The 15,579-nt window shown below is 43.1% G+C and overlaps 1 protein-coding gene across 16 annotated transcripts in view; it reads left to right on the top strand.

The window, feature by feature from the left end:
* The window catches only part of PRMT7 (protein arginine methyltransferase 7), a 47,300-nt gene that overhangs the window by 8,821 nt on the left and 22,900 nt on the right, over positions 1-15,579 (top strand). For 11 of the 16 annotated variants that reach the window (XR_007147250.1, XM_047834737.1, XM_047834734.1 and 8 more), the window contains 2 exons: positions 6,928-7,077; positions 13,155-13,263. Coding sequence is in view for 13 of the 16 variants with exons in the window: in XM_047834737.1 (XP_047690693.1) it covers positions 6,928-7,077; positions 13,155-13,263 (259 nt within the window). In the remaining 3 variants the exon portion in view is untranslated. Of the gene's footprint in view, positions 1-6,927; positions 7,078-13,154; positions 13,264-13,510; positions 14,877-15,579 lie in introns of those variants that run through there. The other 5 variants (XM_047834738.1, XM_047834736.1, XM_047834743.1 and 2 more) reach the window with 4 other exon arrangements.

Here is a 15,579-nt window from a genome sequence, read left to right as displayed (position 1 = left end):
ATCATATCTCTAGAGGCCACTGCAGACTGTTTTGTAAAAGCAAATTTGACTTCTGTTGCACTGTGACATTTCATTCAGCTTTTTGTTTGTTTGTTTGTTTCTTTTTGTTTCATCTGAGTTTTCTTTTCCTGTTTGAATTATGTTACATTTCTGGTGTTACGATGGTTAGCAATGCAAGCTTTCCTGGTCTACCAGAGTGCTTGACTGGTCATTCTCATCTGGATGGCTCAGAAATGCAGAGGCTTGAAGGCAAAGGATTCAGGGCCAAGCTTAAGAGCTAAGCAGTGTAGGGTAAGAGAAAGATCAGGGCACATGGTCAGGTTGGTCATGAGGCTTTGTTGTTGGTGTCTACTTCATCCAGCCCTGGTTAACTGCTCAGTATGCATACTTCTTGGCAACATCATGACATAACAGTCTCCTTGAGCATCATTAGTGTGTAGAATACACCAAAAGCGGCTAGGTGCTTCCCTGATTTTTATCAAATAGCTGAGTGCCTTTGCTGAGCTATTGGGGAATTATAGGATGTGGACAGACATTGCTTCTGGATCTGACTAATTCTCTCTAGCTTAGTGGTCTTGGCTTCTTACTGGTTTCTTGAGCTTGTGAGCCTCTCTGATTTTAGTATCATCTGCAAAGATGATCCTTTTTGGCTCAAATTCCAGGGGATTTGAACAAATGGCATTGCCATTCATTCAGTCAGCCAGGCAGAAAAATGGCACCCTTTTCCTCATCTGAGCATACAGTCTGTCATCAAATTGTGTGAATCTTTCAACCCTACTGCCTGCTCAGACCTCATTTACTAGTGTTGACCTCTCTTCCTTTCTTTACATAGCAGCCCAAGGAGTCTTTCTGAAATGCCAATCTATGTTATTCTTCTGCTTAAAACCCTCACAATCCTGTTTAGCTCCATCCTTGGTGTCCTCTTGCTGTTGTCAAGTTAAAATCCAAACTCGTTTGGGGTGCCTGGGTGGCGCAGTCAGTTAAGCGTCCGGCTTCAGCCAGGTCACAATCTTGCGGTCCGTGAGTTCGAGCTCCGCGTCAGGCTCTGGGCTGATGGCTCAGAGCCTGGAGGCTGTTTCCAATTCTGTGTCTCCCTCTCTCTCTGCCCCTCCCCCATTCATGCTGTGTCTCTCTCTGTCCCAAAAATAAATAAACGTTAAAAAAAAAAAAATTAAAGGGGCGCCTGGGTGGCGCAGTCGGTTAAGCGTCCGACTTCAGCCAGGTCACGATCTCGCGGTCCGTGAGTTCGAGCCCCGCGTCAGGCTCTGGGCTGATGGCTCAGAGCCTGGAGCCTGTTTCCGATTCTGTGTCTCCCTCTCTCTCTGCCCCTCCCCCGTTCATGCTCTGTCTCTCTCTGTCCCAAAAATAAATAAACGTTGAAAAAAAAAAAAAAATTAAAAAAAAAAAAAAAAAATTAAAAAAAAAAAATCCAAACTCGTTTGAGGAATGTTCCTACCTCTTCATCAATTAACACCCCCCCCCTTTTAAAAAATATTTGAGAGAGACAGAGTGAGCTGGGGAGGCACAGAGAAGAGAGGGTAACACAGAATCCGAAGCAAGCTCCAGGCTCTGAGCTGTCAGCACAGAGCCTGACACGGGGCTCAAACCCATGAACTGTGAGACTGTGACCTGAGCTGAAGTCAGGTGCTTCACCAACTGAGCCAGCCAGGCATCCCCCTTTTCTTCTCTTTTTATATTGAGTCCCATGTTTCCTGGTTCCCCTGTGTTCCTCTGTGGTTCACCCTCTCTTTTTGGTGAAGCACATTCTTCCTTAGTGTCCTATGAGAGGGTGCACGGGAGGTGAGAGTTTAAAAACTTTGCTAATCTGAAAACTTCTTTATTCTGTCCTTACAGTTAAGACTTAGGCTGAATTGGATTCTGATTGGGAAATCACTTTTTGTCAGAATTTTGACATTATCCATTTTCTTTTATTTATTATTATTTTAATGTTTATTTTTGAGAGAGCGAGTGTGAGCATGGGAGGCGGAGGGGACAGAGGATCTGAAGTGGGCTCTGTGCTGACACCAGAAAGCCTGATGTGGGGCTCAAACTCAAAAACTGCGAGATCATGACCTGAGCTGAAGTCGGACGCTTAACCAACTAAGTCACCCAGGTGTCCCTAAAGATTTTAAGTAATTTGTATACCCAACCTGGGGCTTGAACCCACAACCCCAAGATCAAGAGTCACGTGTTCCACCAACTGAGCCAGCCAGGCACCCCCTATTCATTATTTATTTATTTAAATCTTTATTTATTTCTGAGAGATAGGGAGACAGCGTGAGCAGGGGAGGAACAGAGAGAGAAGGAGACACAGAATCCAAAGCAGGCTCCAGGTTCTGAGCTGTCAGCACAGAGCCCCACGCAGGGCTCGAGCCCATGAACTGCGAGAATGTGACCTGAGCTGAAGTCAGACGCTCAACCGACTGAGCCACCCAGGCGCCCCACTATTCATTTTCTTTTAGAATTCAGTGCTGCTATTTTAAGATTTATTACCATTCTTACTCTATAAAAAAGTTTTTTATTGTGACAGACATAGAGAAGAGTATAAAATGTGTATGTATAGTTTAAAAAAGAATAGTAAATGTTCATAGACTTACCACTCAGCTTGGAAATAGAACATTACAGTTACTTACAATTCCCCTGTGTACTCCTAGATTGCATTCCTTTTTCTCCCCCTAGAAGTTTCCACTGTCTTGAATTTTATATCAGTCACTCCCTTACTTTTCTTTATAGTTTTACCATCTGTTGTATTAAAAAAGTAAATTCCTAGTTTTGCCTGTTTGTGAACTTTATATAATGGAGTCATACTGTTTAATCTTTATGACTTTCTTCTTTGCTCACCATTATTTTTGAGATTCATCCATTTTTCATGAGGCTGTAGTTCATGCATTTTCATGATGTATAGATTCCATTGTATAAATATATCCTCGCTTACCTGTTATTCTGTTGGTAGACCTTGGGGTTATTTCTAACTTGTTGCCGTTGTACGTAGTGCTCCTAGAATATTCTAAGACCTGTACTCTGGGACACTTTTCTCTAGGTTGGTATATCCAAGAATGGAGTTACTGCCCATTGAGTTTGTTCAACTTTATGAGATAATGTCAGATTGTCTCCCAAAGGATCATGCCATTTTACATTCTCATACTTGTGTATGATAGTTCTTCTTGTTTCATGTCCTTGCCATTATTTGGTATTAACCAATTTACATTCTTGACAGTCTGATAGGTATGATTCAGCCTGTCATTGTCAGTTTTAATTTGCATTCCTCTGGTTACTACTGAGTATGAACTCTTTTTGTTCATTGGCTTTTCGTGTTTCCTCTTTTTTTTCTCTTTTTTTTGAGAGAGAGAGAGACACACACAGAGCATAAGCACGGGAGGGGCAGAGCCTTAGGGAGACACAGAATCCACAGCAGGCTCCAGGCTCTGAGCTGTTAGCACTGAGCGGACATGGGGCTTGAACGCACGAACTGCGAGATCATGACCTGACTTTAAGTTGGATGCTTAACTGAGCCACCCAGGTGCCCTTCATGTTTCTTCTTTTAATACTTAGTTATTTATAAGAGTTCTTTATGTATTTTGGGTACTGACCATTTGTCAGTTACATGTATTGTAGGTGTCTTACTTTATGGGTTGTTTTTTCATCTGATAAATGCAAGTTCTTAAATTTAATGTCAGGATTTATTTTTTAATCTTTGTTGGCTGGTACTTTTTGTCTCTTGTTTAAGAAATCCTTCCCTTTGCCAAGGTTTTTTTTTTAAGTTTATTTATTTATTTTGAGAGAGAGAAAGCATGGGCAAGGAGGGGCAGAGAGGAGAGACAGAACCCCAAAGCAGGCTCTGCGCCATCAGTGCACAACCTGATGTGGGGCTCGAACTGATGAACTGTGAGATCATGACCTGAGGTAAGGTCAAGAGTCCCACACTTGATCCAGGTGCTGCCCCTTTGCCAAGGTTTTTTCTTAATTTTTTCTTAAATTTTTTTTTTTTTTTAACATTTATTTATTTTTGAGAGACAGAGTGAGACAGAGCATGAGTGGGGGAGGGGCAGAGAGCAAGGGGGACAGAGGATCTGAAGCAGGCTCCAGGCTCTGAGCTGTCAGCACAGAGCCTGATGCAGGGCTCAAGATCACGGACCACGAAATGACCTGAGCCAAAGTCAGGTGCTTAACCGACTGAGCCATCCAGGCGCCCCGTTAATTTTTTTTAACATTTATTTATTTTTGAGAGAGAGAGAGCGAGAGAGAGAGAGCGCATGCAAGAGGGGAAGAGGCAGAGAGAGGGGAGACACAGAATCCAAAGCAGGCTCCAGGCTCTGAGCTTTCAGCACAGAGCCCGATGCGGCACCCAAACTCACAAGCTGTGAGATCATGACCTGATCCAAAGTTGGATGCTCAACCAACTGAGCCACCCAGGTGCCCCTCCTCTGCCAAGGTTTTAAAGGCTGCTGCTGATATATAAAATTTCAGTTGATTTTTATTTATTGATTTGAAGTTCTGTAATCTTAAGTTTTTTTTTAATGTTTGTTTATTTTGAGAGAGAGGGAGAGAGCACGTGCATGCACTAGGGGGAGTGGCAGAGAGAGAATCCCAAGCAGGCTCTGAGCTGATAGTGCAGAGCCCAATATGGCCACGATCTCACGAAATGTGAGATCATGAGCTGAAATCAAGAGATGCCTAACTGAGCCACCCAGGTGTACCTCAAAATGTATTTGCTAAAAGTTGTTTTTAATCTTTAATCTTTCTAATATTGGCAGCATATATAGTGGTACCGTGCTCTTTCCCCCACCCCTTATTCCCAGTTTTTGCTTACTTCTTTTTTCCCTTTTGTTTTTTGACTTATCAGAGGCTCATCAATTAGATTTTTGAAATAACTTTTATAAAAAATTTCTAGGGGCGCCTGGGTGGCGCAGTCGGTTAAGCGTCCGACTTCAGCCAGGTCACGATCTCGCGGTCCGGGAGTTCGAGCCCCGCGTCAGGCTCTGGGCTGATGGCTCGGAGCCTGGAGCCTGTTTCAGATTCTGTGTCTCCCTCTCTCTCTGCCCCTCCCCCGTTCATGCTCTGTCTCTCTCTGTCCCAAAAATAAATAAAAAACGTTGAAAAAAAAAATTAAAAAAAAAAAAATTTCTATAAAATCTCCATATTTGTTCCCTGGTTCATTAATTTTTGTGTTTTATTATTTTTATTCATCTGCTGATTTAGAGATTATATTGCAATCCTCTTTCTAATTTTTTGAGACAGATGCTTACCTTATCTCTTGTCTTTTGTAATGTATTTCTTCCCAAATATTGCTTTTTGCTATCCCCTGAGTTTTGATAATGTAATTTTAAAAAGTTCAGTTCTAGATATTTTCTAATTCTCTTTTGATTTAGTTCTTTACCTGTGAGTTTAGAATTTTTCAAGTTCAAAAATCTCTTTTTCTTTAGTTATATTTTTGTTATTGAGATCTCTGGCTTGATTGCACCCAGGTCTGAGAATGTTGCCCTTTTGATACCAGTCCTGTATTATGTTCTGTTGTATAACAAATTATCCCAGAATTTAATGGCTGAAAAGAGTTATTGTCTCATCATTTCTGTGGATTCGGAATCTGAGCTCAAGCTTAGCTGTGTGCCCTGACTCTGGGTCCCTTGCAGGCTGTGATCAAGGTGTCACCCTGTCAGGCAGTCACCTTAAGGCTCAGTTGAGGGGAATCTACTTCCAGGAGTTTGGCCTCTTTCTTTTTTTAATTTTTTTATGTTTGTTTATTTATTTTTGAGACAGTAACAGAGCATGAGTGGGGGAGGGGCAAAGAGAGAGGGAAACACAGAATCTGAAGCAGGCTCCAGGCTCTGAGCTGTCAGCACAGAGCCTGACATGGGGCTCGAACCCACCAACCGTGAGATAATGACCTGAACTGAAGTTGGACGCTTAACCAACTGAGCCACCCAGGCGCCCCCAGGAGTTTGGCCTCTTAATGTTTCTTTCTAACTTGCCAGCTCATTAATGCATTTTAAAAGATTTGCATGTGTTTTCCCTATCATTATTGTTTTCATCAGAAGGGTCAGGGTACCTATGGAGCCAAACTGTTACAGATTGGAAATGTATCTGTGTCAGCTGCTAAAGACCTGAACTAAAAACAAAGAAATGATTTCCTGAGGAGGGGATTATTTTTTGAGACAAGGAACCCCTGTGAATTAGAGTCCAGTAAGGAAATCCAAAGCCATGTTACTATTTCAACAGAGGGAATTTCACAGGGGGAATTGGTAACACAGATGTGGGAGGCCTGGGAAGCAAATGGGAGCACCAAGGTTACCTAGTGGTAGTAATTGCAGGAGGCAGCTAACTTGCCTAGGGCTGATGATACAGAAGAGTGAGCTTCATGAGTCCGGAAGCATGGAGGAGAGGTCCTGTGGAACTGGTGCTCAGCTCTCCGAGAAGGACAGCTGCATGAGTGCTACACCTGTCTCTGAGGTGCCCAAGGAGTATGGTGATGAGAGTATAGAGAGGAGCTGGGGAGGAGCTGGCATCTGGAGCTGGCTGCCACTTCTGGGAGGACCCTGATGAGAGCAGCAACCATTTGGGAAGGAACAAGTTTTCTGCCTCTTCCTACCTGCCAGTCGCCCTGTAGTTCCCCTATTGTCCATACCTAATAGCTGGAAAAGGAGAAGGTTGTTGGCAGAGCCCCAGCCCCTCTAAGCAGAGTACAAAAGAGTGGGTGTGGAGGGAGGGACAATCACCAAATAAAAGGCAAGAGGCTGACCCAGTGCTCTGGGAGTCTCTCAAGGCCTGCTTTACTCAACTAGCCAATGCCGTTCCTTGACAGGCCAGAAAGCCATGGAACCATGACTTACACTGCTGCTGCCATCCATGACTCCCAAACTTCACAAAGTATCCTTGCATTTGTTTATAGTAACTGGTATGAAGTGATAGCTGTTTCTCCTTTTCTCTTAGAATATAAAATATTATCAGGGTATCCGGGCTGCTGTGAGCAGGGTGAAGGACAGAGGACAGAAGGCTTTGGTTCTTGACATTGGCACTGGCACGGGACTCTTGTCAATGATGGCGGTCACAGCAGGGGCTGACTTCTGCTATGCCATTGAGGTGAGCCACACTGTTCAGATATGTGTCCTGTGTGTTGTGTGGGAAGTCTGTCATGTACCTTGCCTGTTTGTTTACAAATGTTCATGGAGGGCTCACTCTGTTTCAGGCATAGAGCCAGGTTCTAAGGATATGGAGATGAATCAGACACCTTTCCTTACCCCAGGGTCTCCTTTTCTCCTCTGAAAACAGCAGTCCTCAGTCTTGGCCTCATGTCAGAATCACTTAAGTACTTAAATAGCTTCAGAAAATACTGATGCGGTAACTGCCTCCCCTGCCTCACCACCCCGCTATCCTGACTCCAGTTTTAATTTAATTATTCTGAGATGTGGCCTGGGCATTGGGAGTTTTAACTGTGCACCAAGGTTGAGACCTGCTAGTTAAAATTTTTTTTTAATTAAAAAAAATATTTTTTAATGTTTTTATTTTTGATGGAGAGAGAGAGAGCATGAGTGGGGGAGGAGCAGAGAGAGAGGGAGACACAGAATCCGAAGCAGGCTCCAGGCTTTGAGCTGTCGGCACAGAGCCGGACACGTGGCTCGAACTCACAAACCATGAGATCATGACCTGAGCTGAAGCCGGACGCCCAACTGACTGAGCCACCCAGGCGCCCCTAATTTTTTTTTTTTTTTTTTTAACATTTATTCATTTTTGAGAGTGAGAGAGGCAGAGAATGAGCGGGAGAACGGCAGAGAGAGAGGGAGACATAGAATCCGAAGCAGGCTCCAGGCTCTGAGCTGTCAGGACAGGGTCCAACGCAGGGCTCAGACCCATGGACTGTGAGATCATGACCCGAGCTGAAGTTGGACACTTAACCGACTGAGCCACCCAGGCGCCGGAGACCTACTAGTTTAAATGTCTCCGTTGAGCCTGCTATCTTACTATGTTTGTCAGTAGTTGGGCATTCTGTCATTTCATTTCTTTATTGTAACATTAAACATACATTGTTTTGCTGATAAAGTAAATAATGCATTCTACCATAGAAAATATGGTAAATGTAAAACAAAAATAGCATGTTAACACAATGTTAACCATTGTTGAAATTTTGGCATATGTTCTTCACAGCTTTTGGGAAAAGGTAGCATGTATTTAAACACTTTTTCCTACAAGATTTGGTTTGTATGGTGATTGAGTTGTGAATAACAAAGTCCCAAAATAACAGTGGCTTAAACAAGATAGAAGATTTTTGCTTTCTCACATAAAGTCTGGAGACAGCACTCTGGGGTATTCTACTCAGACTCCTTCTAGCTCCCCACCCCTCTTTCCCTATAGTGTGGCCCTCATGTTCATGGTCTAGAAAGGTGGGCATTTTAGGCTGAGGGAATCCCGTATTGTATTGTCCAGAATCATGGCAAACAGGGTCAGGGTAGAAATCCAGAAAGGTAGATTGTAGCCACACTATGGAGGACCTGAGTGCTACAATAAAGACTTCTAACTTCAGTATCCTGAGTTAGTTGTTCTTAGCCTGAAATAAGAATAATGGGCTTCAGGGGCGCCTGGGTGGCTCAGTCGGTTAAGCGTCCAACTTCGGCTCAGGTCATGATCTCGCAGTCTGTGAGTTCAAGCCCCATGTCGGGCTCTGTGCTGACAGCTTGGAGCCTGGAGCCTGCTTCAGATTCTGTGTCTCCCTTTCTCTGACCCTCCCCATTCATGCTCTGTCTCTTTCTCTCTCAAAAATAAATAAACATCAAACAAAAAAGAATAGGTTTCAGGGGCCCTTGGATGGCTTGGTCATTTAAGCGCCCGACTTCAGCTCAGGTCATGATCTCAGCATTCGAGCCCCACATCAGGCTCTGTGCTGACAGCTCAGAGCCTAGAACCTGCTTTGGATTCTGTCTCCCTCTCTTTCTGTCCCTCCCCCACTTGTGCTCTTTCTCTCTCTCAAATATGAATAAACATTAAAAAGAAAATCTTAAAAAAAAAAAAAAAAAGAAGAAAAATGGGCTTCAGGTCTCCATTAAGTCCTGAGAGAGGTAGGGGTGTGTGTGTGTGTGTGTGTGTGTGTGTGTGTGTGTGTATGAGTGTATGACTCTGTGCACTTGTCTCAGGACTTCATAAAAAGATCAAGAGTCATTTCTTGGCCTTCTGGGGCATCATCAAGATTTTTTTTTGAGAGAAGAGAGACAAAGAGAATATGAGCAGGAGAGAGGGAGGGGGAGAGAGAGAACCCCAAGCAGGTTCCACATCCAGCATGGTGCCTGATGCAGGGTTCAGTCTTACAAACTGTGAGATCATGACCTGAGCCAAAATCAAGAGTCGGATGCTTAACCAACTGAGCCACCCAGGTGCCTCCATCATCATGATTTTTAAACAGATACAAAAAAATTTATATTTTAGGATAGTTACCTTAGTCTCAAGTAAATTTTATTATCCTTACTTTACAAATGAAGAAACTAAGACCCAGAGAGATTAAAGACTTAATCTCACAATTAATAAATAGGAGAGCTAGACCTGGAGACTTGGTCTTTTGGTTGCTAATTAAGGTGCTAGCCCTACAGTGGTATCTTGGATGGGAGAGGATGTGTGAGTGTGAGATTTCTAGCATGGTTGTCTGGGGGAACAGTGATGCTGTTGACTGGTGAGAGGAACTCAAGAAGATACTTACTTTGTAGGAAAGAGAATGCATTTCATGTTGGATGTGGTAAGTATGAGAGAGACAGGTCCCAGGGCAGGAGTGACTTTATGCGTGGACTGCTAATTGAAAATACAGGGTGAGGGGGCACCTGGGTGGCTCAGTCGGTTGTGCGTCTGACTCTTGATTTCAGCTTAGGTCATGATCTTACAGTTTGTGATTTGAGCCCCACTTCAGGCTCCTCACTCTTAGTGCAGAGCCTGTTTGAGATTTCGCCTTCCCTCCCTCTCTCTGTGCCCCTCCCCTGCTCGCGCTCTCTCTCAAAATGAGTAAATAAACTTAAAAAAAAAGTACACACATACATACATATATGTGTGTTATATATATATTTACGGTAAGAACATGTTTTCTGGCAGAATTGGTAGGACTGTGCTGTTGGGTTTTTCTATATATTTCCATCTCAGTTACCTGGATTTCTAACTTCTGTCTTGGTGCTCTGGTCTGTGATTCTCAGATCTTTTCTTTTTGGCTCTTGACATCTTATGGTGGCCTCCCAGCTTTTACTTTAGTAACCACCTTTTGAACCTCTCAACTCAGTTCTAGCTGGACTGCCCTGTGGTTTTCAACTCTGCCTGAGCTCCACAACTGGAAAGACAGGTCTAGAACAATGAGTGAGAACCTGCTAGTCTCTGGAGATGGACGTCTGAACCTTTAGAGAGTGGCATGTACAGGCGGATTTCCAAACTCATTTGCAGATGTGGCAGGTGAAGCTGGCATTGTAGGAGGTTGTTCAAGGAGAGAGTAAAATGAGAAGGGCAGAGCTGGGGACATGCCTGTGAGGGAAGAAGGGTGGCCAGTAAAGGCAAGTTCAGACAGATGCAAAGAGACCCTAGAGGGCAGAGGTGGAAGCCAAGGTTGCAGGGCATTCATGGGAAAAAGGAAGTGGTCAGCAAGTGTGGATGTTCTAGCCCAGCATTGTCATATAGAACTTTCTGTGATGCTGAATATTCTAGAGCTGTGCTGGCCAACATAGTGGTCCGTAGCCACATATGGCTGCTGAGCACTTGCAGTGTTATTAGTATGAGGAACTGAATTTTTTTTTTAATGTTTTTTTTTTTTTTTGAGAGAGAGAGAGACAGAGTGTGAGTCGGGCAGGGGTAGAGAGAAAGAGACACAGAATCTGAAACAGGCTCCAGGCTCCGAGCTGTCAGCACAGAGCCTGACGTGGGGCTTGTGCTGACAAACTGCAAGATCATGATCTGAGCTGAAGTTGGACACTTAACCGACTGAGCCACCCAGACGCCCTGAGAACTGAATTTTTAAATTACACTTAGTTTGAATCAACGTCTATTTAAATGCATGTGGTCACTGTATTAGCACTGATGTAGCAGTTGAGTAGGATGAGGACTGAGAGAAAGCTGTTAGGTTGGTAGCTAGGAGGTGACCTCCTTTAAATGGTATTTTCAGGGGAATAGGTTTGAGGAGTAGATGGAATACAAGGAATTACAGACAGTGACTATAAACTTCTCTTTTAACACGTTTGAAAAGTGAGGAATATTTTGGGAAGGTGTATTCGTTACAGTGATTTCTGTGGCAAATGCTTTGAGAATAAAGCATGGTCCTGGTTTCCTCACTTATTTTCCTTCTTTGTAAGAGCAAGAAGAACTTTCTCAGAAATCTCTAGCAAACCTCTCTTTGGGTATCTTTGGCCAGAATAAGGTTCAATCCTCTTTAACTTACTTCAGTGACATGGCCTGAGAGATTCAGTTACACTTAGACCAGACAGGTGTACCACTTGGAAGTGATACAGTCATTCCCCAAACTGGAGGTGCAGGGAAGTACACAGAATGATGTTGGGAAGTCATCTTCAGGGGCCATTCCAGAAAGAAGTGTTCTGGGAGAGATTTTGAGGTCTTAAGCTAAGGAGGAGACTGTGAATGTCAAGCCTGAAGGGTCAACAGAAGAGATGAGTGATAATGTCCAGAGGCAGGAGGGCTGAGGGGATGATACGAACTTGTGATAACTTTGGGGTGGAGGCAAAGTGATGGGTGAGAACTGAGGTCATGAGGCCCTCAGACTACATCTAAAAACACCAAGCCAGATCCTAGAAATAATTTGAAACAGATTGGAACGATTTTTTTCCTAGGTAAGCACATATGTATCCTTTACAGAAGAATATAGCATTTCCTTTTGATTTTAATAAAAGAAGTATGTGTTCATGGTAGAAAATATGGAAAACGCAGAAAAGGACTTAGGAAAAATGGAAATCTTGTCCTTGTGACCAGTTACTTTATCATTTTGTTCTATTTCCACTCTGTAGGTGTGGCCACATGTGCATCTGTATGTTTTATGCACTATCGTGGTTGGAGCCGTGCAATCTAAATTGGGCAAGCTAGAAAGTAAGAGTTGGAGGGGTTTGTGTTTAGGGATAAGTGAAGGGTTTAGGAAGGCTTTGGAGAAGCAGGGGCTTCGTGCTTCCTGGAAAGTTGGGTTTGCCTTGGCAGGTTGGGGTAGGGCAGAGAAGGCTAAGGCTTCCCTAGTGCACAATAAGATCAGTGTGGCAGGAGCATCAGTCATGGGTGGGGATGGATTAGGAGGGGAATAAGGCTGGGGGAACTAAGGTGGTTCAAATTATGGAGGTCCTCGAATGCCATAAAATAGAGGCTGTATTATGCCAGCAGCGAGGATTTGGGACAGTTTTGAGCTGACGCCTGTTTACATTTAACAACTAATGCAGTAACAGTCTCACTTCCTTCTAGAGAGTACAGTTGTCCAGCCCCATTCCCCCAGGGTGTGGTTTTGTGAAGCAAATCCCCTTGCTGCCTTCTTCTAGCCTGGCTCTGACACCTGCCGTCCTTACTAGGTAGTGCAACCTTCCTGGGAAGCCCTGCCTCCCCAGTGTGCCTAGCATGTAAGGTTTAACTCCTGCAAGTTAAACCCAGTGGATGGCCTTCCCTTTGTGTTCATTTTTATGACATGCATTTGGAGAATAAACTATTTAAGTTACAAAGGTGAAGTCTCATTTATTTAGATCAAATCAGCCCAAGAAATATTTTGCCTGTATCAAACAGTAACAGAGGTACATTTTATATATTCAGGAGGTAACTCTGTAATGGAGACCTCTTTTACTTCAAGTCTTAGAACCTGTATCAAGACATATTGTGTCTTGATTCTCCATTTAAAGAGAGATTACTAATCTTTTAAAAAAAATTTTTTTTTCCCAGCGTTTTTTAATTTATTTTTGGGACAGAGAGAGACAGAGCATGAACGGGAGAGGGGCAGAGAGAGAAGGAGACACAGAATCGGAAACAGGCTCCAGGCTCCGAGCCATCAGCCCAGAGCCTGACGCGGGGCTCGAACTCCCAGACCGCGAGATCGTGACCTGGCTGAAGTCGGACGCTTAACCGACTGCACCACCCAGGCGCCCCAAGAGATTACTAATCTTTGATGTTAGAATGTTATTTGATTTATTGCTCATTTTTACTTGGGTTTTGGCTCCAATTTCTAGGTTTTCAAGCCTATGGCTGATGCTGCTGTAAAGATTGTGGAGAAAAATGGCTTCAGTGATAAGATTAAGATTATTAACAAGCATTCCACTGAGGTGACGGTGGGGCCAGGTAAGATCAACACATACTGTTTTGAGGGGTGCCTGGATGGCTCATGCGGTTGAGCATCTGACTCTTGATTTCTGCTCAGGTCATGATCTCATGGGGCTCTGCTCTGACAGCATGGAGCCTGCTTGGGATTCTCTGTCTCCCTCTCTCTGCCCCTCTCATGATAGTGTGCTTTCTCGTGCTCTCTCTCTCAAAATAAATAAACTTAAAAAAAAACAAAACATACTGTTTTAAAAGCCTTATTCACTCTTATAGGAGAGAAGACAAGGTTTATTCTAGTTATCTGGAATAAACGTATTCAGGTTATTGAAGAGAAATGGGGCCTCTCCACTTGGTCTGAAGATAAGTACTTTGCTTCTCTACTAGTGAAAACAAATCAGCAGTGAGTAAACCAAAACTAATGCTCAACAGTGGTGAGACAAATGAAACTTCCTTTTGCTTTAAGCAAGTTGAAATTCTTATGTGACTCAGTTCTCAGAGATTTGAGTTTTATCGACAAGTAAAACTAAGTAGATAGCAGAAAGAGGTTTGCTTAGTGCTGACATCCTGCTTCAGCATCCAACATGAGAGATTTGCCTATATAGCACAGTCTCTCCAGGTTTTCAGAATATTTTTTATAGTCTAGGCATTTGAGTCAGACTTCTAAAATTTCACATGCCACTTGATACCTGGAGAGACAGTGGAAAGATTTGCAAAAGAAGCTTCTGGGATGAGGTTATGTATATCACCAGTTTTTTAAAATGCAGTATTTTAGATGGAAGCATCTATATAAGATCAACGTTTTTGTCCCATTTAAAAAAAATGTTTTTTTAAATGGAGAATCTGAAACATGCACAAAAGAAAGGATTAGTGTGCCCTTTATTTTTGAAGCCTACAAAAGAGTGTGCAAATAATTATCTCATTTTTTAGTCCACATTATTGAGGTATAATGTACATAAAATGAGTGCATCTGGGGCACTTAGGTGGCTCAGTCAGTTGAGCGCCCAACTTCGGCTCGGGTCATGATCTCGTGGTTCCGGAGTTCAAGCCCCACATCAGGCTCTGTGCTGACAGCTCAGAGCCTGGAACCTGCTTCAGATTCTTTCTCTCCCTCTCTCTCTGCCCCTCCCCAGTGCGTGTGCACTCTCTTTCTCTCTCTCTCTGTCTCAAAAATATACATTAAAAAATTTTTTTTAAAAATGAGTGCATCTGTCTTAAGTATATAGTTTGAGTTTGGACAAATGTAAACACATATGTAACCTCTTCTGCATTCCAGACTGTAGAAAGTCTTTACCGTGCACAGATTTCCTCATGGCCACTTTATAGTCTTTTGCCTCCATATCACTGATCCTAGGCATCCACTGATGTGCTTTCTTCTTTTTTTTTTAACGTTTATTCATTTTTGAGACAGAGAGAGACAGAGCATGAATGGGGGAAGGTCAGAGAGAGAGGGAGACACAGAATCTGAAACAGGCTCCAGGCTCTGAGCTGTCAGCACAGAGACTGACGCGGGGCTCGAACTCACTGCGAGATCATGACCTGAGCCGAAGTCGGATGCCCAACCGACTGAGCCACCCAGGCGCCCCTGATGTGCTTTCTTCAATGTAGATTAGATCCCCCCCTTTCTAGAATTTTGAGTAAGTGAAATCACCCACATGTACTCTTTCTTTTCTTTAGCATAATGCTTTTGGGTTTAATCCACGTTCTGTGGATCAAGGGTTGCTGAGTAGCACTGTGTGTGTGCATACTTTAATTTGTTCATCCCCTCACCTACTGATGGACATGTTAGTTTCTTAGGTCTTGAGGTTTACTGTTTTTTTTCTTTTGTGGTGTCTAATCTGCTGAGTACATCTAGTGAACTTTTTATTTCTCATACTGTATTTTTCATATCTAACGGTTTCCTTTGATTCTTTTTTATAACTTGCATCGCTCTTATTTTTTCATGTGATTTTTTAAATAGTTGTCATATCTATATTAGCTGGGGTTTTTTGTTTTTATTTTTTTTTTTAAGAGGACATTATTTAAAGTTTATTTTGAGAGAGAGAGAACATGCGCACATGTGTGAGCCAGTTGGAGAGGGGCAGAGAGAGAGGGGGAGAGAATTTCAAGTAGGCCTCCACACTGTCAGTGCAGAGCCTGACACAGGGCTTGATCTCATGAACTATGACATCATGATCTGAGCTGAAATTAAGAGTTGGACCCTTAACCAACTGAGCCACCAGATAGCTGTTTTAACATCCTTATCTTCTGGTTCCACTGCCTCAGTCTTTCCTGGGTTTATTCTGCTGACTAATTTTTATCCTGATTCTGGATTACATTTTTCTTCTTCACATGTCTAAT

Source organism: Prionailurus viverrinus, chromosome E2 (genome assembly GCF_022837055.1).
Source record: "Prionailurus viverrinus isolate Anna chromosome E2, UM_Priviv_1.0, whole genome shotgun sequence".
Classification (NCBI taxonomy): domain Eukaryota; kingdom Metazoa; phylum Chordata; class Mammalia; order Carnivora; family Felidae; genus Prionailurus; species Prionailurus viverrinus.
This window is presented reverse-complemented; position numbering and strand designations above follow the sequence as displayed.